Here is a 25,291-nt window from a genome sequence, read left to right as displayed (position 1 = left end):
ACTGGAATGACTTTAAAGGGTAAAATATTCATCAGTAACCTATGCATGGAATCTCTCTTCTTGATCTCTCAGTCTCTGTCCTCAGATCAAGGCTGATGTGGCTGTCCCCTTGACTTGTAATGAGAAAAAGGTGATGTTTGGGTCACTGCCTTTTGACAACAGTAGATTCACTAATAAGTTATGTTCTGTTTCCTTTTTCCACATATTTTACCTTATTGCTTTTACTGTACTGGTACGTTGTTTCCATCAGCCAAAGTGAATATATTTATTTGTTTTGTATTTTGTTTTTATTCTTTTCATTTCGCAGTGGAAAAAAAATGTTTCGGAAGCCGTAGGAGACGCTTACATACGGCCCTAAGTACTCTGTAAGTACAAGAGGACAAATAATGTAACAGTGCGAAATTAAGTATGCATCACACACCCAAAAGAGGGGTTAGGGCTGGAGGAGCAGAGGACTGGAGTGAGAATGGTCTTGTGTTAGCTATACAAAGGAAAAATACCAGTAACTGCATTTAGTGATAGTAACCGTTACCCATAGGAGCTCTTCAGAAGTGAGCTGGATACATTCTAGTGATACCTTTAGCATACGGGTTGGGAAGCTCCAAGGTAATCTCATATATACCTGCTATAGTGACGGATATGCTGTAAAATTGATTGCATGGCCACAACCTATTTTTCTGCTGCTTACCAGAATATTTTTTCTTTTGCATAACCCCCCCCTTTTTTTTTCTATCCACTGAGCAAAAATACTTTCATACTTTACTTTCTCTATGAAGAAAAAGTTGGTTTACTAATCTCAGTCAGGTATTGTCAGTAAGCTTACCAAGCATTTAGACCTTACAGATCACAGATCACATCACCTTGGGCTAACAGCTGACTTGTTCCGCTCACCTGTTCTGTATCTTATTTTGGGTTTTCTTGAAGAATGTAACCATCTCCTCGTCTGTATTATATTCTGACTATCTGAAGCACAAATACTAGGTTCTTCAAGAATCTTTGTGGCAATGAGGAGATTCTTGGTTGGACACAATGCTAACTGGAGGTCTTAGCCACACGTTTCCCGCTTATTTTAATTGGAGCTGTTTGGCTAAATCTTTCCCTTATCTTTGACTATCTCAACCTTTGTTACTATGCAAATCATAAACCCATCCATATCATTTCTGGAAAATCACTGCACAGGAAGGATAGCTAATGTAATTTGTTAATCCCTGCTTCTGAAGCACAAACTTCTATCACCTGAGCTAGTTAGACAGTAGGTAATTTTGTGCTCTTTAGAGCTGCTGTATTGGAGAAACAAGCAATATACTGGTAAGTGCACATGAAGTCTGGATATTTTTGTTTGCCAACACTGCTCAAATAAAGAAATATGTCCTAGCTTACCCCTGAATAATTTTCTCTTAACATAAACTTTCCATGCTTGTTAAGTTTTAATTTCATAGCAGCCTACTAACCCTCCTTATATTTAGAAGATTTCTTGATATATTTTTTTTCTGTCATGTGTTTTAGCTAGGCTGGGAGCACATCATGTTTACTGTTCTGATTTGTGTTAACATTCATATTAATTTAATCCTCAGGACTCTGAGGATGCTCACAGTGCTTTGGCATAGCAGCCTGCTGGCCTGGTGCAGCCAGATCAGGATGTGGTCAAAGATGGCTCGGCCAAGATACATTAGGCATCAGACTGCTCAGGAGGCAGTGCTATCATATGGCTGAGAATCGTGTCTGTCTGCCAAAACACTCTTCTGCTCCACTCTCATTCTATAAGCTCCACTCGGTGCTATAAGCTAAACTGTTTGAATTTGCATCAAAAGAGGGAGGGAGCACTTGGGTCAGTCGACATTTCTTTGACATTCTGAAGAGTTTCCAAACATTAAAAAAAGAATGGCAAAAGACAGTGGTAGAGAAGGGCTCAGGTTCATGTGCTTGAATGACTTAGGATCAAGGACCTTGTCAGGGACAGATGAATGGGCTTACAGAGCAGCATTAACACACACTGAGTAGATAAGCCGTAGGCAGCTTGACTTGCCAAGCAAGGATGATCCCGATTCAAAGCATTGGAAGAGAAAGTATGAACAAGTTGTAATGCTACACTGCGTGTCGAGTGTTCTGACTAATGGGAAAAGCTGTTTTCTTTAGAATCTAGCACAAAGAAGAATTGTTCTAAAACAAAATCTTGCAGATCTTTCCTAGTGGAATCCATGTGCAAATACAAACATGAAAGTTGACGTTTTGGGCCCCTCTCAACTCAGAGGCAAAATTTTCTGAGGTTTCTGCTAGGATTTGCCCCTCAGGAATCCTAGACCCTGGAGATAAGAGGGAGAGACTGGGGAATGGAAGGCTTCCCTAGGCTTCGGGAGGAGATGGTCAGAGAGCATCTAGTCAAAATCAACACACACAAATCCGCGGGCCCCAACGGGATGCATCCATGAGTGCTGAGGGAGCTGGCAAAGGTGATTGCTGAACCACCCTCTATCATCTTCGAAAGGTCTTGGTCAATGGAAGAGGTGCTTGAAGACTGAAGGGTAGCATAGGAAGTTCCATAAGAAGGTGCAGAACTTCTGGTGCCAGAGCACCAGAACTGGTTGCCCAGAGAGGTTGTGGAGTCACCTTCTATGGAGATACTCAAGACCTGTCTGAACACCTACCTGTGGGTCCTACTGTAGGGCACCTGCATTTGTTTTAGCATGGTTTTCATCTGGACTTCCTCTGTTTTATTCTTTGTATTATTACTCTGCCATTGCCCATAATACCTTTAATTAAGGACAGTATTGTTAATATAAAGCCTTGATCTGGTGAGATGCTGATTGCCTGCAGTATCACTAAATTGCTAATGAAACTCCTTCAATTGAACCAGACAACGATAACGGCACCAAAAGATGTGATTAAGCTGTGAAACAAGTGGCAAGATGGCTTGTTTGTATTTTTGAAGCTGTGACAGCACAGTAATTACAGCTTATTTTATCCCCTTATGTTTTGCAAAGTTGACAGTTGCCTTTATTTTTTTTTAATTATTAAATTTTACTTTTTAATTAATTTACAGTAAATGCACTATCGTAGTAAATACCGACTTTAAGCACCTAAACTGCTGTTCCCCTGAAGGAAGTGAGACCCGTGTCCTGGGGAGCAGCAGGTGGCGGTGCTGCCTCTGCTCGCAGCTTTGGGGCTCCGCGGTGCCGCAGCTGAAGGAAGCCATTTCGTGAGGCGTGCGTTCTCCAAGCAGAGGCGCTTTTGTTTACAGGCAGTGCCAACTCATCAGGGTGGTGGGAACTTATCCTCCACTGATTCTGAATAGCATCGTTCTCTGTGTGAAATTCCTCCCAGTCTTATTTATAGTGTTGGCTCCAGCATATGTAGCAAGGAGTGCGACTCTTTATTACTTGGATTTTTAACCCAAGATTTATCTGTCTGATGATCTGTGTATACTTACTGATGCTGTTGGCAGCCCTCACTGAGAGGAGAAGTCACCATCTGTTTATAGAGCTTAAAAAAAATGTTACCACTTTTATGCAAGTAAAAACTTGTTCTGGAAATTGTTCCAGAATCACTTGGTTAATTGGCAGTCGCCTTTATTTCATCTCTTCTCTCAGCAGTCAGTACAGCAGCAGGGTCGTGGACAAGAACAAAGACTGAATACAATAATGGCTCACCAAGTGACTAGAAGGCTGCCAGGAAGGCAGCAGTCAGGGTGCCTGCCTTGCCTCATCTTCTCCAGCCCCACAAGCTCTGCTTGCAGCCTGTGGCTTTGAGGCCAAGTGGCACTGGCTGCCTCATGTCCAGTCTGCTTACAGCTCGAGGACCAGTTGTCTTGCAGAGAGAGCTGACAGAAGTGCTTCAAAGCAGAGCCAAAACAAGAGGAAAATTAAGCAATGTAGATATTCATGGGTCCAAAACCAAAGCTCACCTCCTCTTTACCCTTTTCTGTTTTGCCACCAGCAAAGCGTGAGATGGAGGAGGAAGGGAGCAGGGACATGATGACAGCAGCTTCCTCAGTTTGTTCTAGAACTCTGGGGAAAGGATCCAGCTTATTGCAAACATGTGGTGGGAGGGAGCTACAATACCAAGTCTCTGTGATGATTGCGATGAGGTTCTCAATTAAGAAGTTATCTTTTTCTTTTTTCTCTTTTCCCCATTTTTTTGGGCCACATTTTGAATAACCAAGACAAATCCAAATGCAGTAAAAAGTCTGAGTAGCCTGGGCCTAAGTCTGTCGTCCTGAGAGGCTTTGCATAAAGGATGAAGTACGCCTCTGGAGTTCAATGGAAGTAAGACAGAAGGCCAATCTAGAAACTGGGAGAATAAGTGAAATATTTTTTTCTTTGATAAGATGAGATGTGAGTCACTGAGGTCAGCTGTTCCAAGACCAGCTAAACCTAGATGCCTACACAGTCACCAGAGCACTTCTGTCATCTTATTTAAATATGCATTTGGTTTTGTCTTTAGTTTGGACTCCTTAAATGGGACATCTGAGTTACCTGATGGGTATTCTATTTGACACTGTGTCACCAAAATAAAGAAAATCCCTGACCTTTTAGCATTACACTCTGAAAAGACACTGCTGTAAACGAGAAACACTTGAAAGTTACCTGTAAGATTAATTTTAAAATTTATTTATTTAAGTAAGGTTGTCTGGTGAACTGCATTTTTCAGAAGAGGTTTGGATGAGAAATGGTATTTTGGTAAATCAGCAGAGGAAGTCATTCCTCCGGTAAGGGCAGACGGAAGTGCAAAAAGGAAATGGAAAGCTATAGTGTCAGCATCAAGACAGAGGGTAGAGTGCTGGTGCATGATCTTGCTTTGGACACACAAAGTAGATGAACTGCATCCAGCAATGGGGGAAGAGAAGGCATCAGCACAGATCAGTGTTAACTGAATGACAAGAAATTAATTAACACCCTCCACATCCCTATCCACATAGGCTTAGAGGAGTTGCAGACCCCTGCTCAGGGTTTTCTGTTAGCACTATGTTCATTCGTACTCCATGTATCAGGTTTCTTTATCCTTCCCGTAGAATTAACCATATGCCTCTTGTCAGTCAGGCAGTCATGACCAAGTGTCACTGCTGAATCAGGATCACAGTGGCTTTAACATATGTGACTGACAGCGGAACCTCAGAGCAAAAAGAAAAGTGAAGCTCAACAGGGAGAAACATATGGGAGTCCCTCATCAGGTGGAGGAACTGATTCTTCTGTGATGTATATGCAAACTGCAGCATTCTCACACACAAACAGAAAGAAGATGCTAATGTTAAGGGGCAGAATGAGGGCCAAGGGAAAAAATAAATGATGGTACATGTCACAAGCGGTTGTCAGCACAGCCTTCTGCCTAGTTAGTTCACAGAGGCAGTGAAGACTTTTGAAGTTTCCTTTCCCTCTCTAATCAGTCCCATTAGAACAAGTAGATCTGAGCTTCAAAGGTAGCAGGGCTTCTCAAAGAAGAAAGCTGCCCGCTCCTCAAACCGAGGATGGCAGCTTCGTGTCCCAGGGTGGGATCTCCCACGTGAGGCCGTGGCATCGACATGGTGGGCATGATTATACAGCAAGTGCTGCACTCGGATCTCTTTGAAGAGGTTACACACGCTCCCTAATTATTGATCCTCTCCACTTGACAGGGCTTTCAAAGAGTTGAAAAGCTGCTCAGCAGAGCATACTTCTTAGCTTGATCCCTCACCTGTAAAGTCTAGATGAATCCACAGACTTGTTGCATTTGAACTGTTTTCTCTAGTTCTTTAGCTGAATATATATAAATTAAAGTAACTGGAATATTTTCATATTAAAAGCTTGTACAATTTTGTTGTTGTTAGATTCTTCCTACAAAGCTTTTCCCAGAACTTTAGTGCATTAAAGATATAGGAGAGATATGATGTTTAGTTTGTTTACCTCACTAGATGGCATTATTAATAATGGTATTTATTGACTCTGAGGAAACAGAAGGTCAGGTGAATTTCAGTATTTCTGTAAAGCCAATTCATTGATTTTGCAACCTGTCATTTATAAAAATTTGCAAAAAGAAAAAAGCCTGAATATGGCATGTTTCTTTGCTTCATTTTTAATTCCAGTTTTATACTTTTGTAATTTGAATATGAATATCACTTATACTTCAACAAAAATAACTAGGCATTACACTTTTCTTCTGATATGTTAATGAATTTGTTTATCTCAGTGTACAAATTTCCCAGGTCATGACCCTACTTTCCGTGTTTGCAACTGAATTTCCATCATGCTTGAGCAAGTACTTGTGAGTGTTGCAATCCTTTGCAGTCACAGTCATAAACTTGGGAATCATCTCTAAAGTATGACTTACGCTCATGGCCTTATTTTTATGGAGTATCTAGAGACTAGCTATGCTAATCCAGGAGGATTTCCAGAATACAAAGCATATAATGAGCAGTGTGTCTGTATACATTATACTCACAGATGTTTCTCTAGTCTTCAACAAAATATTAGTCAAATAGCAGTATTAGAATCATAGAATCATAGAAAATTCCAAGTTGGAAGGGACCCATAAGGATCATCGAGTCCAGTTCCTGGCTCCACCCAAGAATAAGACTGAGACCATTGTCCAGATGCTTCTTGAGCTCTGACAGCTCAGTGCTGTGGCCACTGCCCTGGGGAGCCTGTTCCTGAGAAGAATCTTTTCCAGATATCCAACCCAATATCAGATAAGAAGCTGACCCTGTTTTTGTTAAAGCCATTATTTCAAGTAGTATCAAGTTCAGTGAAAGGTCAGTTTAGGCAGGATGAGTGAACTCTACAAATCTTAAAGTTAGAAAAATGAAAGGATAGAATGAATCTCAAGAGATCAACTTCCAACCCACCTCTTCACCAAGGCAAGATAAGAAACCTTGGACTAATCCTGGCAGACATCAGCAGAGTTGATTACAATGAAGGGAATTCAACGCTATTCTTATGCTGGCTATTTTAATGTTTGAGTACCCAATACACTTCCTGTATTATAGCTTTTTGTTTTCTTTTTTTTTCCCCACATAAAACAAGAATTCATCAGGAAGTTTAAGAAGATTTGTGGTTGCTCATATGCTCCTCTTCCTGGTTTTTCATGCCTAATTTGTGAGTGTCATTACTGTGACTTTGTCTACATGTATAATAATTGTGCTTTCAAGATAAATGGATAAAAACAAATGTGTCATCCTGTGCCGTGCTTTTTCAGTTTAAGGAAGGTCCTTCTGATCTCCACCCTCCCCTGTGTAGTCACTGCTCATGTGGCCTTCTCATCATGTTTAATTTTAACTTTGGACATTCCAGCAGAAACTCAGTCAAGTATTTCTCTAGTTGGAGAACATCATTTCCTCTAAGAGCCCTTGCCATGTGCATACACAGAGCTACACTGAGAATAGATATGTGACAGATTCGCATTCTGTCTTCAATGTAACGTAAACTCTGGGAGTTACTGGCTTCATGCATGTATTCTTTTGGCAATCTGTAGGAATGAGATGCTAAGATTTGCTGTATTATGTCTTTTAGATATTTGTAAATAATTTATACTTCCCAGCATGGGTTCGCTATTGATTGATATTCATATAGTTCTCTCAACACTATCCAGAATCTCGAAGAATTTTTTTTTTTTAATTTAAAGCTGTCACCATCTGAAGCCATACAGTCAAATGAGAAGGCTTTACTGTAATAGTTTATTTTATCATTGTAAAAATGAAGCAAATGTGAAGCCTGAGGATACAGAAACAGTAAAGTTAAAACAGTAAGGGTCCCAAGTATATCCATTTTTTTTAATCTCACTGCTTGTTTAAACAATTTTGAGGTTGGAGTCTGTGCTAGTGTGTCTGCTGTGGATGAAACCCACAGCGAAGAAGGCTGCGTTCCTAATGACTCCTTCCTGATGGTTTAGCTGAACCCATGTGCAGACTGGTTAACCTGTGAGTTACTCTGTCCTGTTCAGCCAGATTCTGTCTGGTATGAGCCAGCTTGCTCCGGTCCTCTAGGAGGAACCCAGTGTACCTCAGCCCACAGCCCTGACACATTCTTGCACTTTTCCTTGGCAGAGCACTGGTGCCTTGCTGTTGCAGTGCTAATAGAGCATGCTGCAAAGCAGTCTTTTCATCTCTCTGGGATCCTTTTCTGGCAACTTAAGGGGGGGATGACCTGAAGCCCACAGATCTGCTGTAATGAACACGATGAAGCAGTCTGCCACAGGGAGGTCAGCTGTTTCAACAAGTCATACTGGCTAAAAACCTTGTGCTACCCAGATGAAGTCAATGCTACTGGAGCAGCCAGATGGAAGAGACACGATGAAGAAAGTCAGAAATGCCTGTTCTGAAGGGAAGAATTGCTGGGCTTTTCTGTCCATCCTATGCAGTCTGTCCTGAGAAGCCACTCAGAGTACAGGAGCAGCAGAGACCTAGGGGCAGGTTCTAGGTTCACTGCCCTTCAGGCTCAGAGATTATGTGGATGATGGGGCCTTCATGTCTGGTCTCTCACTACAGGCTTCTTGGTAAGGTGCTGACACCAAGGAAGGAGCCACACTTACCTTTATATACTGCCAACCTGCTTATGAGAATACAGCAAATTTTTGAAGCTCCTCTTTCCAAGTCCTTACAGGGATTTCTTGAGGTCTGGCCATATCTTTGGCACAGCCCTGAATCAAGTTTTCCAAATCAATTTCCACCTTCATTCCTGCACCTTTTTTCTCTCAAATGTTCCTGAAACTCCACTCCTCATCTGCCCTGTGAAAGTAGGAGTTGAGGGAAGATGGACATACACAAGCAATGTGCCCTTGCGGCCCAGAAAGCCAACTGTACCCTGTGCTGCATCCAAAACAGTGTGGTCAGCAGGTCGAGGGAGGTGATCCTGCCCCTCTACTCTGTGCTGGTGAGGCCTCGCCTGGAGTACCATGTGCAGATGTGGAGTCCTCAGTATGAGAGAGACATGGACCTACTGAAGAACATCCAGAGGAGGGCCACAAAAATGATCCAAGGGATGGAAAATTTCCCCTACAAGGACAGGCTGAGAGAGCTGGGACTGTTCAGCTCCAAAGAGAAGAGAAGGCTCCAGGGAGACCTGGGAGCTGCCTTTCAGTATCTAAGGGGGGCAATAAGAAAGAAGGGGACAGACTTTTGAGCAGGGTCTGTGGTGATAGGACAAGGGGAAATGCTTTCAAACCAAAAGAGGTAAAGATTTATACTAGATATAACACATTTTTTACAATAAAGGTGGTGAGGCACTGGAACAGGTTGCCCAGAGACATGGTGGATGTTCCATCCCTGAAGACATTCAAGATCAGGCTGGACAGGGCTCTGAGCAACCTGATGTAGCTGTAGGTGTCCCTGTTCATTGTAGGGGAGTTGGACTAGATGACCTTTAAGAGTCCCTTCCAACTCAAATGGTTCTATGATTCTATGAAAGAATTCTGCTTGGGATTTTTTGTTTGGTTTGGGGTTTTTCTTCTCAGGCACATCTCAAGAGCATTCATCAACACAGTTAGTTCCAATGTTGCATCAAGCCCCCAGGAGGAAAAGTCTCTCGCATGGTCAGCCTCTTCCTGCTTCTGAAAGAGATAAGCAGCATTTCTGACCAGAAATGATGTCACTGACAGAATGAAGGAGTACAGAGGACAAATAGCATGAGGCTCATCTGCTCTAGGTCCTTGCACACACCTCCAAGAAGGCAAGAGGCAGTTCCAGCAGAGCCTGTCTCCAGCATAAGGAGGATCTGTTGCCACCATTGCCAAGCAGTTCCTTCTCCAGATATGCCAGACTTTTGACCCAGCCCCATATTTTGAATTGCTCCAGAGGATCAGAAAGAAGCAAACCAAATGCCACCAGCACTGGTAGACAAAAAACCATATAACTCAAGTTCTGGGAGACATGTAGGGCAGCCAGCCTCACCCACGTGCACAGTAACCACAAACTTCATGCAGACTGCAGTGGGGGGTGTGGGCTGTGCTCTGGACTGGGTACCAATTTTGACTCTGCTGCAGATGCTCACTGAGCAAACTGGTTACACCTCTGTCAAAGAACTCAGAGGCTGTTACCTCATACACCAGAGCACCGGCTCCTTACAAAACACTAGGAATCTGGAGCAGTTGCCCTTTAGGTTAGGGAGGGTCTCTTGAGCAGAGGCACATCTCCCATCTCAGCCAGCTGATGCTGAGGGAGATACGAAAAGCTCACACAACTTCATCCTTCCCAAACAGCAGTGGTTTATTCAGCTTCTCAGCAGCACAAGCAGTGTTGATGTAAAGCACATTTCCAGTGTCTGGGTAGTAGGATGAGATACCAGGAAGCAGCAGGGAAAACAACTTCATAGCATCAACCACCCTGTTCCTCCTAATGAGACCTTCCTTTGGCAGCAGCAGCAGCCATAGCGGAGGAACGCGGAAGCAGAAGGCAGGGATGGGTAGATCAGGCTTAAAAAACCCTCTTTTAATTCATAGGCAACTTAGGCAAACTGCCCATTCAGAGTTGCCACCCAAGGCAGCTGCCTGCTTTTCTTGTACTTTTTCTTGTCTTCTTTTGATTTGTTTCAAATCAAAAAGCAAAAAGTATCCCAGAAGAAAACGTAGACGTCAAAACAGACTTCAAAACTGCTCAATTTGATAAAGAATGGAAACAGCCAGACTGCAGAAATTGGGAAACCTAATTGTAGAAAGGCAGAATAAGATTATTTTACGTGCTTATTAAAACCAAACTCACGGTGCTGCCATTGTGCCATTCAGAACAGTTATCAAAGTCAATAAGGTAAGCGCACATGAGGAGGGACATCAAATACTGTGAGGCGGGACAAAGACAGAAAATATTTGTTGAACTCCTCCACTACATCTGACAGTAGGTACCACTTGTATATGAATAATTTTGACCTCTGTTACTTCTTAAGAGTCAACACAGACGATCAGAGATTATGGAGTCATTCCTTTCATTTTGTGGAAGTAGTTATTTTCTTTGACTTTTAATGCTTCCTGCATCTGTCTTAATCTACTATGCCAAAGATGACTAATGTGGGGGGAGAGTAGTGTTATAAATTCTAAAAAACAAGATTCTTCAAATGCACTTATGTAAAAAAGGACCGATTAAAATCAAATTGTTAGCTTCTGTTTAAATGTTCAATTAAAAAGTGTAATAAATGCTTTATGTATTTACAGCTCGTCTTCAAAAATAAACTTTCTTCATTTTTCTGCAGCTACTTCCCCATTTTAGAAATGTAGATGAAATTATGCTCATTTTCTTTTTAGAGATAAATACACAGTCAGTTAGAAATTCTCCAGTGTGTTTTATGGTCTGAGACATGTAATACTTAATCTCACAACTAATAACTGCCATGTCATGTTTTATAATTACACCGTAAGTCACAGACTGCCACATTTAATGTGTAATTTAAGCTGTTCTGCAATATTTTTGGCATTTTTGAAATCTACCAGTGATGGAAAATACATACTTTAACTGTGTATAAACACGGATGAGGAAAAAGAGTTTTTGTCTGCTTACTGTAGTGTCCTGAAAGACCACAAGATGCTAAAGGACAGAAAGATGAGTGTAGCTCCTAGGATACCTGAGCTGCCTCTGGGACCTCAGTGAGAGCACATTGCCTGAGCAGATGATGTAGTCCAGCAAAAAAAAAAAAAAAAAGGAAGAAAAAAAAGACATGTGACATATGATGAGCAATACATCAGCAACAAGGATTCTGCTTGTTAGTGGAGTGATTTGAGCTCTGTTCATGTAGCCACACAAACATCCAGCAACATGTGTTTAAATCCTGTCAGAGGGTCTGTGTTTATGAGAGTCTGAGTGGGTAGGAGTGGAGAAAGCATCTGCAGTGAAAGCTGGAGGAATAACTGCCAACACACGCAGCATATCCCAGTACCTGTTACGAGTGCTTCCACAGCTGCTGACAGATAAATGATTGATTCCCATAAAATCAGGTGGATTTCTCACCCAAAGCCTATTTCGTTTGAAGCAAGTGTTTTATCATTCATTCTGTTTTTGCTGTGTATACTTCAGGTGTTATTTTAGCCCTTCGTGTGCAGACAAAAGTTTTTTATGGTGTCTGGGTCACTTTTCTAGGGGGTTCAAAATCCCTGAGCAATAACTTAAATGCAGAGAAGGTCTTACATCTGGTAATTAATGCTTCTCCCTGGACTGCCACCGCAGGCTTGCTGTGAATGAGTATGCTCTGAAACGATTAGGAAGGCCTCTTTACTGGGCTCCTTTCTATGTAGGATGCAGCAGTTTAGCATAGTGACTAAAGCCTCATTTGCACTACCAGAATTTTTAACTGAATTTGCCACATGCCTGCGTGCATTCACACTAATTTGGTTTCTGCTAATCAGACCCTGAATTTATATTAGTCAGGTTGTATCACCTCCCTAAATGACACAAGTCCTGCAGTAATAGCTGGTTGTGTTTTCGCCTTTCAATACCGACAATCATTGACTGTTCTTTGATTAAGGAAACCGTGTGTGATACAGTCTGCCCCAGGCTGCCACAGTCATCAACAAAGAAAAGTTGTTGCAAAGTCCACACACATAGGAAAAGCCTATGGAATCTACACCCAGGGCTGTTACTCAAACTAGAAACCACGCCATATGGAAACCCTACAACAATCTGCTGCTAGCTGTGGTAACCTCGTTTCTTTAGGAAATGGGGTGGGAAGCTACAGTAGGATGAGGGAAAGCTGTGGAAGCCTGGCTGTGGAAACCTGGCAAGAAGTGGTGGTGCTCCAGCCAGCAGAGGGGTACCATAGTTTAGCAGCAGAGTTCACATGGGCCTGGGTCTGTCACCCTCCCGTACACCTCTTTCTCCTGAACTTCTGAGCTGCCATCTAGAAGCACCCAAGTATATTGTAGCCTCTTGCATTGCTATCAGCACTGGTATTACAGGTAAAGAGTACAGTACGGGTGGGACCTGGAGAGCAGCCTGCAGAAAGGGATCTGGGGGTTCAGGTTGATGACAAGCTGAATATGAGCCAGCAGTGTGCCCTGACAGCCCAAAGGGCCAACCATACCCTGAGGTGCACCAAGCCCAGCGCTGACACTGAGTGAGGGGAGGGGCTGTCCCGCTCTGCTCTGCGCTGAGTGGCCTCACCTCCAGCACTAGAGGCAGGGTTGGGTGCCGGAGTGAAAGAAGGACGTAAAACTATTAGAGATTGTCCAAAGGAGGGCTACAAAGATGCTGAATGGTCTGGAGGGGAAGATGCATGAGAAGCAGCTGAAGTCCCTTGGTGTGTTTAGCCCAGAGCCGAGGAGCTGAGGGGAGGCCTCATGGCGGCTGCAGCGCCTCACAGGGAGCGGAGGGCAGCACTGAGCTCTGCTCTCTGATGACCGCGACAGGGCCCGAGGGAGCGTCATGGAGCTGTCAGGGGAGGGGCAGGTTGGGTGTCAGGAAAAAGTTCTTCACCAGAGGGTGGTCCGGCACTGGAACAGGCTCCCCAGGGCAGTGGTCATGGCACTGAGCTGCCAGAGTTCAAGGAGCATTTGGACAGTGTTCGCAGAGGTAGAGTTTGTATTTTGGGTATTACTGTGTGGAGCCAAGAGCAGAATTCAATCCTTTGGATCCCTTCCAGCTTATGATATTCTATGATTCTGTGATTGTATGACATAAAATCTATAGAGGGTCAACAGAAATTTCGTGCATGTGCAGTGTCTTCTCATGTTATTATAATTTAGGTCCCCTCACACTGCTCCGTAAATAGCATCAAACAGACTTGCCTAATTGTTTGATACATTCTTTATCTTCAGATAGGGTTTTGCTTATTAGTGGAGTGATCTGAGCCCTGTTCATGATTGATCTGTGTTGAACAAAAACCTACATGGAATGGAATTGCTGTCTAAAAATGCATGCACGCAAATCAACACATACAAGCTTAGATGGACTGCGTGGACTTGTCTTTAGAAGTAACACCACTAATTTTGGAAGGAGAGAAGAACAATGTATTGTAGACCTGGTGCACTGACTTCTAGCAACCTTTACCAGAATACAGTCTGGAACTTCCAAGATTTGCTGTGGGAAGTTTAAAAAAAAAAGAGAAAAAAAAGAAACAAGGATGTTGTAACTTGCCTGAGATTTAATTGCAGTTGTCACTAGTTGCGCAAGTATGTGAATAAGAGAACTGCTATAGGCTGGAAATTTCCAGAATTATATGTTTTCTGATGCAATTGCTGCCCATTTCTTGTGCTGTGTATTGTTGCTGCACTGGCAGGCTGCCTGGAGCACTGTCTGCTGCTGCAGTGAGTGCAGGAAGGGGGGCTGGGCAGAAGGAGGCACGGAGGGCATAATGATAGAGGGGCAGAATTACAGGATCCCAAAAGTTGTATCTGTATGGCTCTTCACAGGTTCTAGATCAAGCCATCTATACCAGGTGAGATTCTGCTTCTAACAAAATTCTCACTTATTTGCTGTACTTAGATCTATCTCTATGGAGGGGACACTACTCAGGCCCAGGTCCTGCAATTACAAGGTGTCTGCAAAGATCGTTAAGAACAGCAGGGGCTCTGTAAACAAACACGTTGGCACCTGTCTCCCATTTTCTCATGTTAGTGCAGCTCATGAATGAAGTTACATCTTAAAAACTGCATTAGAGGACAGGAAGCCTGGCCTGCATATAAGGTCATTTTTAAAATATTTTTCTTTAGGACAAAAGGAGCGTATTACTGAGGCCAGATTCTGCTTTCATTTGCAAGTATACAGAATGCAGGTGTGGGCAGAGTTTAGCCTAAAATAACTGGAGGCAAAAGGAAGAAAAAAATGGCTTAAAAATGTGATGTCAGCAGGAGATAATGTGCCTGTGGGACACTAGCTTTCTGAAGCTGATTTCTGTAATCAACACAGCTCATTACTGTACCTGTGCACAATGTTACAAATGGCATTTTGATGAACGTATTTTGTCTTTCCATCGTGCTTGCTAGTTGATAATTTTTGTGCCCAAATTGCTGAACCATGAGCATTGTGTCAAAGAAGAGGCAAGGAGCAGATTCCCTTTGTCAGAAGCAGACAGCCTGTGCCAAGCTCTCAGTCAGTCATTTTCAACCTTCTTCCATTTAGACCCCTGCAAATTCTCCTATGGAGGTACAGGACTTTGTATAGATGCCTTTTTCCCCTGCAGTGATAACCATACTGCTTTCCTTTCCCTTTCAGGCTACTGACTTAGAGGTACCATTTTGAAAATTAGTCTCCCAAGCAATTTAATTCTGTGTGTTCACATTTTCACTTCCTCTTAAAAAAAAAACAAAAAACCCTAACAACAACAAAAAAACAACCAGTCACTTTCTTATAATACCTCAGTTCAGTCCCTACAAATACTGATGTTATTATGGCAATGTATTGGACAATTCATACTGCAGAGAAGGAAGGAAGTGGCCATGTATCTAAGTTCAGCCAGCAGCGTGGGACAGCAAATTGCATTGCAAAGCACATAGTTCTGGCTCCCATGAATTCACTTTTGTGCTTTGGCAAGGGACAAAACCCAGCTGGGCCTCTGCACTTCTTTCCCATAAAAGGTGTTTCTAAGTGTTGGGGGGCAATAAAATACTGGAAGCTGGAAGCTGTTGTATATGCCTTGCTTTGAGACACAGTGAGTTAATGGCAGAGGATGCGGTCCTACAGGCTTGCATTGCACTATCCTTCCAGAGACTGAAAGGGTTATGAGCCTTTTATGCTCCAGTCTTGACTGTGGGCTTTAGTCATTAGAGTAATAAATTAGTGCACTCAGGAGTTATGTTGCGGCACAGTTTTCTCATATTTTTCATCTGCTCAGCTGTATTCACAGTTCCCTCTGCTGGAGTTGTCAGGGGAAGTGCAAAAGGTCCAGAATTGTTAGGAAAATTCCTAAATACAATTAGTAGCGTCAGTGGGCCAAGGAGATGCTCAAAATTCACTTCATTCTCACTCCTTCTCAAAGGAGAAGGAAAATGAGAAACAGAATGGGACTGTAAATGATATCTCAAACGTAAAGGAAAAAGATGACTGAAAGAGGACTGACTTGAGGATTTGAATATCTTTTATTTAATATTTTATGGTAGTCAAACACTACTGTGCAGTGTCCAGAGAGGTTGTGGAGCCTCCATCCTTGGAGATCTTCAAAACCCTACTGGACATAGCCCTGGGCACCCTGCTCTGGGTGGCCCTGCTGAGGATGGTGTTAGAGTGGATGGCCTCTGGAGGTCCCTGCCAAGTGATTCCGTTACATCAAGATTTAGGTATCTCTTTCTCTTTTCCAGGAAGGAAGAGTGAGCTGGGAGAACAAAAGAGAAAAGTAAAATCTTTCCTTTTTTAGTCTCATAGCATTAGTTCCTGTTAACCTTTGTAACTGTTGCCAACCTTGTCAATATGAGCAGTATCATTAGCTCAGTAGATTATTATGCTCCAATATCAAGGGCAAAGATAATTTTTCAGCATATCCATGCTACCTCTGAGGTTTCCCTTAGTGTGGAAATGACGGGGCAGGGAAAAAGCACTGAGGTACCCATAGGTTCCGTTTCCTTATAGGGTCAGGATTTGGCCAAAGTGCACATCTCAACCGGGAACCAGGCAAAGCTGCTGGGATGTTTCATGTAGACATAGGTCATGCATGCATGAGTGAGGATACTGTGGTATACTCACAGAGAAGTGTGTGTGGGAAGAGGTTTATTAGCCATGCTGAACAGCTGCTCATGTTTAAAAGAAAGATAGGACCACAGTTTTAAATGGAGTCCACGCATGGTGCACGTTAGTCAGTAATGTCTGTGGGGCTGGGTGTTTGGAGCCTTGGGCCCCAGGCTCTTTGGCTACATCTGCAAGCAGACACAATGCTGTTTCTTTCACTTCAGGCACTTTGTCATCTGCTTCAATTTTCAGCCTCAAGTAAGGCACCTGAAGATGACATCCAGAGTCAGATGTAGGCAAAATAGGCAGATGTCTCAGCTGGAGCTGGCTGAGGAACAACTGAACTCTTCCCATCTCTTCTTCCATGCCTGTGCCCTCCCGAGAACTCACAGAATACTGCTAGCCCTACCCCTCTCTCCCTCTGCTTGTGCTGCTAGATTTCATTTTGCAGTTCTGAGGCAATTGAACAGTTTTGCCTGACAACTGAGAATCCCTGGACTGGCTTAGGTGAGAGGCTGGATTCCAAAATGAGTCTGCTGAGCTTCACAGCTGGCATAGGGAGAACTACATTTCCAGGGACAGGAGCGGGGACAGGGTGCAACCCAGAACAGGACTATGCCTTTCTGTAGTGTATGATCCACTCCAATCAATGTTAAACTTCATCCATAGATCCATGCTTTTCTCTGTCTGAGAGCACTCAGGAGTTGGAGAAAGCTTTACAAAAGGATTTGAGGTGGAACTCAAAAGACTGAGGCTCCTCCAAGTAAGTTTTAGGTACTGAAGTGTGAGACTGCAACGCTGAAAAGATTTGCTACTTTGTTCCCTAATCCAGGAGGTGCCCCATTTTATGTTGCTTTTTCCTCTTCTCTTCGTGCTCCCAAATGTAAGGCACTGTACTCAATATATGGTAATCTATCAGTTTACACATGACATGCAAATATGACTGGTAAAGTCCTGTTGCACATGTGCCAGCAGTTTATACCACAGTTAGTCAGAGAAAAGTTGAAAATGAAGAAAAAGGAACATTTCCAGGCAGAGGAGGAAATGGGTGGGACAAGATGAACAAGAGAACAGGCTTAGTCTGCATCCCTCCACCCCATACACGTGTATAAAAGTAGTGAAGGAGTGATTTCCCTTGCTCCTGGCTATCACTGGTTCTCTGCTTCTCCTCGGGACTACACAGCATCCCTCCGAGATGTGGGCAAAGGTACTGTCTCATTTCTTTGCACTATAAGATGAACTTTTCTGTTTAAGTATTTGTATCCTCACTTGTACATGTTTCAGTGGCTGTGCATCACGCTGTGGGATGCGTGGTTCACCTGCTTTAAGTGTCCTGTGGTCCTAGAGGTGGTCTTAATGCTTTCGTGCAGAGCTCACTGAGAACCCACCTGAAATAACTTCAGAATCATTTGAGTTGGAGGAAACCCTTAAAGGTCATCGAGTCCAATTCCCCTGCAGTGAGCTGGGAAGTCTACAGCTCCACCAGGTTGCTCAGAGCCCCGTCCAGCCTGACCTTGAATGTCTCCAGGGATGGGACATCCACCACCTCTCTTGGCAACCTGTTCCAGTTCTTCACTACCCTTACTGTAATTTTTTTTTCATTATATCTAGTATAAATCTTTCCCTCTTTTGGTTTGAAAACATGACCCCTTGTCCTATTGCAACAGGCCCCACTGAAGAGTCTGTTGCCTTCCTTCTTACTGCCCCCCTTTAGATACTGAAAGACTGCTGTCAGGTCTGGTACAGTTCTGGTCACAATTGCCAGAAGAGAGAAATTCAATTGGAAAGACACAATGAAAAGCTGCTAGCATAGTAGGGGTGAGCCTGTATTACAAAGGAGAGAGCACCACAGTTTGGTTTATTTGGCTTAGCAAAATGAAGGCCAAGAAGAGTATTATCACAGTATCTGGATATGTGCAGGGAAGCAGGAGAAGGGGAAGGATGAAGGTAAATGGAAAGAGGCAATTTCCAAATAAATAAAGTTTCTAGTAGAGATATTACAGCAGCTAACAGCTGCAATCAAAAAGAAGCAGCCTGTGTTTCCATAGTGGGTTAGTGCTCAAAGAGAAAGCAAAGGAAATTAGAAATACAATTATCAGATCATCAGGAGGCAGAAACAAGTCACTGTTTTTCAGAGAGGTGAGAGGTAAGTTCTCCAGATGTGCAGTCCTATGTATGGGAAAGACATGGACCTGTTGGAGCACGTCCAGAGGAGGGTCACAGAAACGATCCAAGGGATGGAACACCTCTCCTACGAGGACAGGCTGAGAGAACTGGGGCTGTTCACTCCCAAAGAGAAAGAGAAGGCTCCAGGGAGACCTGAGAGCTGTCTTTCAGTATCTAAAGGGGGGCAGTAAGAAAGAAGGGGACAGACTCTTTAGCAGGGTTTGTGGCAACAGGACAAGGGGAAATGGTTTCAAAGTAAAAGAGGGGAGGTTTAGACTGGAGATGAGATGTTTTTTACAATAAGGGAACTGAAACAGGTTGCACAGAGAGGTGGTGGATGCCCCATCCCTGGAGACATTCAAAGTCAGGCTGGACGGGGGTTCTGAGCAACCCTACCTGATGGATCTGTAGGTGACCCTGTTTGTTGCAGGAGAGTTGGACTGGATGACCTTTAAAAGTCAGTTCCAACTCAAACGATTCTTTGATTCTATGATTCTGTGATCTTGCTTTGTAGAAAAGCTGGAACTGTAGCTGAGATGGAGTTCAATGGAAGCAGGCAGGTGCAAGATAGGACTGCCAAGTCCCATCTCCCACTGAACCTCAAGCTCAGCAAAACTTGGGATAGGGATTCCGCTTCTCAGGGAGGTTAAATATTGCTGCCTTGAGTGCTAGTGGCTGCACTGGCCTGTACTACCACATTCCCACTGATTTCAGTTGCAATGAAAAGGTGCTACGGAAAGCCTGGTGGCTTTTGTTTGTGTTTCTTTATATGTATATGCATCTATGTGTATGTTTGTGTGCATACACATACTTTGCAAGATGTATATATACGTGTGTGTGCATGTGTGTGTCGCACATGCACACACACGTATATATACATCTTGCAAAGTTACAACACCTGCAGTACTTAGCTTCAAGTACTTATGCAGGAAGCAGCAGAAATAGAGAACAGATAAAGACACCAGAGAAAGTGAAACCAAAATATAAATAACAACATAGCATTTCTGGGAATAAAAAAAGGAAGAATTCTGATTTTGCTGATGCAATTCATGTAAGCGGGGACAGGGTGACAAAAATGGCCAGCTAACCCTAGACTGAAGGAAAAAAGAAAGAAGAACATCTAATATATTTTTTTTTCCTGTCTCAGACGATTACAGGAAACTTTGCCAACGTGATTCATGGTTTGAGTACAAACCATCTGACAGATCAAGTCATCCAGAGAAGCAAGCGAATGATTCTGGATACCCTTGGAGTAGGACTTCTGGGTACCAGCACTGAGGTGTGCCAGAAAGTCAAACAGTACAGCAAGGTAAGAGGCTTGGTATTCACAGCATATGCTAAGGTTTACCTACAAGAAAAGCAAAGGAAAATATAGGCTATAAGGGGAATCTAGAATGGTGAAAATCTTTTGGAGATGGAAATAAAGACATTGTGTTCTTCCCACTGGAGATAGGAAAAATTGCTCGAGTTACTTCTAACTCTGGATGGGCAAAGGTCTGTGTAACAGACTGTACGCTAAGACTGCCAGGCACAAGCAGAACACAGTTAATTACAAACCTCTTCCTTTCTTTCACCTATGAGATTTCATTAAACGCATCAGCATAGCAAATATTACCTAGCACTGGACTTTCCAGCATAAAGGATGGTTACATGGATGAAAAATTAGTATCAGATTATTTCCAGTCCATGTAACATAACTGCCATCTGGGGTACATTGGTGTTTCTCCTCCAGTCCTGTTCTCCTTAAATTAAAGGAATACTTGACCTCAAGGAGAACCTATCCAACATGGGCTCGCATCAGTGAGGGGGAGTTTAGCTCTCTGTTTTATTGGTAATACCTGGCTAGCTGGATTCGGGCTACAGAACACTGTGCCAATAAGATTCCTTGCACAGATATCCCCATTCCCAATCGGCGGGAGTTAGGCCCTTTTATTTAATTTCATAAAGATCTCTTTGTTGGCTAAAAGATCTGCACATCAAAAGGACAGGAGCAGTGCCATTTAGGGCATGGGGGTACTAGCATCAGGAGGCCATGTATCATTTACCCACAGTCTACTAAAATGTTAAAAAACATAACCTTTACCTGGAGATCTTCCCAATGAAACAATGGCAACTCTGAGGAAATGCTAATGAGCGGTGAGGAGGGACACCAATGGCCAGAGGTTTTGGGAAGGTAATGAATTGTTAGGTCCATGGTGTTGGCCTGCCTCTGTGATCTGTTTGGGTGGGAAAGGCCCTTGACAGGAGTCAACAAGAAACAGTTTCTTTTCATACTTTCCAATAGAAGGCTATTTTTCCTATGAAAGGAAACAGTTGGGTCTCAAGTGGGTAGGATCTGATCTCAGCTTACATTTATCCTTGGGTTCAGGATTTTGAATTAATTGATGTCAATTTGTTCCAGATCTACAGCTCAGATATATCCAGCACCATCTGGGGCCACTTGGATTTCCGACTGCCTCCTCTGTATGCAGCTTTTGTGAATGGAGTGGCTGTAAGCGATGCTCTTTTACTTGCTCTTAAATCACACTAATTGATTTCATTTTCACTCCAAAGAACAGAATGCTCCTAAAAACTTAGTTTACTTTTTTTCTGGTGCCTGAAGCCTCCTACAAAACTTTATTACTCTGTTCTCCTAATGTGCTTCAGCTTTCTTCCTAATTTAGACCAGGCTCAAGGTATAATAAATATCTGCATCCCTTAGCTTTAATCTGAGTCTTGGGACTGATTTTATAGGTCAGAACTCTACAGTTTGTTGCAGCCTGGCTACAGCAACTGCATAACAAAGAGATGCTCTAGCATCTAGCAAAGGACTTAGAAGAAAGACCTTTTAAGTTTTGCTTTCTTAGATTTTAAGGAAAATCTAGTTCTTCAGCCTTTTTTTACACCAGCTACAGTATTTTCATTTGATTGAGCCAATCTTGCCAAGTCAGAGTTTATTTCTGATGACAAATCAAGGCGTCTCTTTCTGTTAGGTGCACTCAATGGATTTTGATGACACATGGCATCCCGCCACGCACCCATCTGGGGCCGTGCTCCCTGCTGTGATTGCTCTCTCTGAGGCCTTTCCTCAGAAGAAAAAAATCTCAGGCCTTGACCTGCTCTTAGCTTTCAATGTGGGAATTGAAGTGCAAGGCAGGTTGTTACGCTTTTCCAGCGAAGCCAGGAATATTCCTAAAAGGTACGTAAAAATACTTCTAGTAGTAAGTTCAGTGGATCTGTTAATGTATTTAATTAAATGCCAGTCAAATTACAAATGGCACAGGTAATTGTATTTTCTGTTCTTTGTCCAGCAATTTAGAAAAGCTTCAAGTGAATCTTAAACATAAGTACGTTTACATAACTCCTTACTGCTTGGCAAGTAGATTTCTTTTTGAGAGCATCTATCAGCTTACAAGACAGTGCTGATGATCTCTCTATTAACTAAAGCAGCAGCAAAAGGGCAACGCTGTACAGCACAGGTCTCAAGCTCTCAAGGACAAGGACGACCACTCCTCCCTTGCTTGTTCTCAGCAGACTGGAGTCGACTGTACTGGGTTCAGAGAAGAGCCAAAGGAGACGGGTGTGTTTAGGGGAAATACTCTTGAAGCACAGGATGGACTGGATGTCTCCTTGCTATTTTCTGTGTTTTCCTTCTACTGGTTTTGCAAAACTGGTTCAGAATAACAAAACATGCATCCTCCAGTATGTATAATTTTGAGACAAGTAAAAACTGTAATACTTTTGCCATTATTCTGTTCCTGTATACCTTGAACGATGAGCAGTTCTAGCTTTTCAGTTGCTTTCTGGGGAGGCCCTATTAAGAGAGGTGCTTTTCCAGTTTGACTTGTTCCTGGGGAAAAGCAGCAGTTTCTCCCATTAGGACTACAGGTGAAATCTGAATGCATGTTTCTTACAGTCCAATCCACAGCAGTAAAGGGAAATTGAAGCTTGTGTGTATAGCGAATCCGCGTAACTTTCTGAACTATAGTAATGAAGAGATTTTTTTTTTGCAGGTTTCACCCACCAACAGTGGTTGGTACAATGGGGAGTGCAGCAGCTTGCGCAAAACTGCTAGCTCTTAACCAGATGAAATGTAAAAACACCTTGGCTATTGCTGCCTCCTATGCAGGTGCCCCACTGGCTAACGCAGCAACTCAAACGAAACCCCTCCACATTGGCAATGCTGCCAAGCATGGACTGGAAGCGGCTTCCTTAGCATCACGGGGTCTTCAAGGAAACAACCAGATCTTGGACATGGAGTCAGGGATAGGTGCCTTTTATACAGATTACAACCCACAGACTCTGCCAACCTTGCAGTCCTATCCCTGGCTGTTGGACCAGCAAGATGTGGCCATCAAACGCTTCCCTGCTCATCTTGGAACACACTGGGTGGCTGATGCAGCGTCTTCTGTAAGGAGGAAGCTTGTCAAAAACAGTGACAACTTGCTTCTCCTTGATAAAATTGAGAAAGTTATTGTAAAAGTCCCAGAGGTCAAATACGTGAACAGACCCAGCCCTAACTCAGAACACGAAGCTCGACACTCCTTCCAGTTTGTTGCCTGCTCTGCTTTGCTGGATGGCACCATGTCCGTCCAGTCCTTCGCCAGTGAGAACATTCACCGGCCAGCCTTACGGGAGCTCCTCTACAAAACACAGCTAGAGCACCCTTCTGATAACAAACCCAGCTTCGAGAGTCTTTATTGCGAAGTGACTGTTGTGCTTCGGGATGGGAGCACGATTAGCGACCGCTGCGACACGTTCTATGGACACTGGAGGAAACCTCTGACAAAGGAGGACTTGGAGAAAAAATTTCAGTCCAACGCTTCTGAAGTCCTCCCCGCAGAAGCCATAGAAGGCATTATAGAGACCGTGTACAATCTGGAAAAAGTAGAGGACTGTTCTGTATTAAGTATGTTTTTGTCAGGACAGTCAGCTAGAGTACTTCCAGAGAAGCTGCACTTACTTTGAACATTCCAACTCACAAAGCAAACAAAATTCAGGAAAAGCTCTTATTTAATAACCAAAGCACCGAGTAAATAATTTAGAGATAGCATGCACAGTTCAGTCAGAAGGGCTGAAGATTACTTCAGCTATCTTTCTATGTTTATACCGCTAAAGGTAGAGTACTGCCAGCATGCTGCACAAAAAATTTCCCTCTTCTGCCAAAAGAAGTCTGCACGGTCTACTTCAGCTTAACCACTTCATAAAGGAAATACAAATTCTGGAGGAGCTTGGAAATGCTATCTGTGAGAAACATTGCTATGAGTCCAGAAAATTGAAGCCTTTACCTGTGTATTTCTGTACATTTAGCTATATAGCTTTACTGAAGAGGCCACCTGCTGCACCAGAGCTTTGGTGTTTGTGCTAAAAGGAACACACCAAACAGAGTAGCAGCACTTGACACTGCAGCACATCAGGCTTCAATATCAGGACTGGCTTTCTGGCACCAGCTTGCTGAGCGAGGGACATCCTATGCTTCTTGTCCTAAAGCATTATTTCCCAGCTCTATCTTCTGGCTGCCTAATAGTACGGGTTCATTACTGCAGTATTCTCACTTCAGTTACAAGGCCCCAGCTCAACAAGAAATTCAGCCCCACTTTCCCCAGCAGCAGCCAAAGAGATGACCAGGCACTTTTAAAGAACTGTGCACTAAGGCGGTGGGGTATTTATCCTTGGTAGGCAAGAAACATTTTAAGATGAGATAGGTTACAGCAGTCCTCTATGTTTTCTGACTGCATAAATGCAACTGTAGTCCTGTTAAAAGATATACTACGCTCTTGTGAATGGTTGCAAGTTAAAACAAACACTCTGCTTCTGCTATGCTGAGTTTATGCTGTTTACTACAGTGCTGTCTTTCTGCTTTCACAACCATCCCGCACCAATCAGGGATGCCATGCTTAGATTACTGCAGACAGTGCAAAGCATGGGCTCCAGCACAGTAGTTACGATAGACTGAGAGCTGTATGTATCAAAACACTTCATATGCTGAGACCACCAAGTATCCACAGGGACAGTCACCTCATCTTCACAACTAAATCTGTTCCCTCGAGTCTTGCCACTTGTCCTAAGATGCATAAAAAGGTACCTACAAAAACTAAAATCACAGAATAAAGGTAACTAATTTTAGGAAATAAACCCCAAATTATTTCATTTATTAGAACGAAAGTTGTCTATTTTCCACATGTGAAGTATTAATCCAATCTTAAGCCTCTGACTCTTGGTTTATAACGTTAGTTTATCTGGGGGCTCCAAAAATTTCACAAGTCCATTGGTTGGTCTTGCAGGAAAAAAAAAAAAAAAACTTTTTTTTCTTTATCCCTTTTGATTAGAAAGTAAAACTGAATTACTTTCTTCTATGCTGAAGATATACATAGAGACACAAAGACATTCCAGCCACGTCATCTGTAATTATACCTGGGTGATCTCAAATGTAAGTTACTGAGTAGTGATGTGATAAAACCCCACTGAATGAGGAAGGTGACTACATTATCTTACTATGACTGATACATTTGGATTTATAAAAATAAAATAATAAACACACTTCCAACGCATGTTTTCTATGTTAAAGGTAAAACAAAGAGGAGAAATTTGGCAGTAACTAATTGA

At 42.9% G+C, this 25,291-nt stretch overlaps 1 protein-coding gene across 2 annotated transcripts; it reads left to right on the top strand.

Annotated features, from left to right (window-relative positions):
- On the top strand, positions 39-25,260 carry ACOD1 (aconitate decarboxylase 1). 2 transcript variants are annotated; one of them, XM_021417173.1, is made up of 5 exons: positions 39-365; positions 19,854-20,015; positions 21,108-21,197; positions 21,679-21,884; positions 22,699-25,260. In XM_021417173.1, the coding sequence occupies exons 2-5, from the start codon at positions 19,938-19,940 to the stop codon at positions 23,651-23,653; spliced, it is 1,329 nt and encodes a 442-aa protein (XP_021272848.1). In that variant the 5' UTR covers positions 39-365; positions 19,854-19,937; the 3' UTR covers positions 23,654-25,260. The 2 variants fall into 2 exon arrangements, with proteins under 2 accessions (XP_021272848.1, XP_021272847.1); XM_021417172.1 differs by lacking the exon at positions 39-365 and adding an exon at positions 14,041-17,747.

The sequence above is a fragment of the Numida meleagris genome, chromosome 1 (assembly GCF_002078875.1).
Source record: "Numida meleagris isolate 19003 breed g44 Domestic line chromosome 1, NumMel1.0, whole genome shotgun sequence".
In the NCBI taxonomy this organism is placed as follows: domain Eukaryota; kingdom Metazoa; phylum Chordata; class Aves; order Galliformes; family Numididae; genus Numida; species Numida meleagris.
This window is presented reverse-complemented; position numbering and strand designations above follow the sequence as displayed.

What these genes read in the sequence shown, in the direction of transcription:
- ACOD1 (XM_021417172.1), top strand. An exon ending in AAGTCAAACAGTACAGCAAG is followed by an intron (nt 20,016 to 21,107) that starts GTAAGAGGCTTG and finishes AATTTGTTCCAG; the next exon opens with ATCTACAGCTCAGATATATC. An exon ending in CTTTTGTGAATGGAGTGGCT is followed by an intron (nt 21,198 to 21,678) that starts GTAAGCGATGCT and finishes TCTTTCTGTTAG; the next exon opens with GTGCACTCAATGGATTTTGA.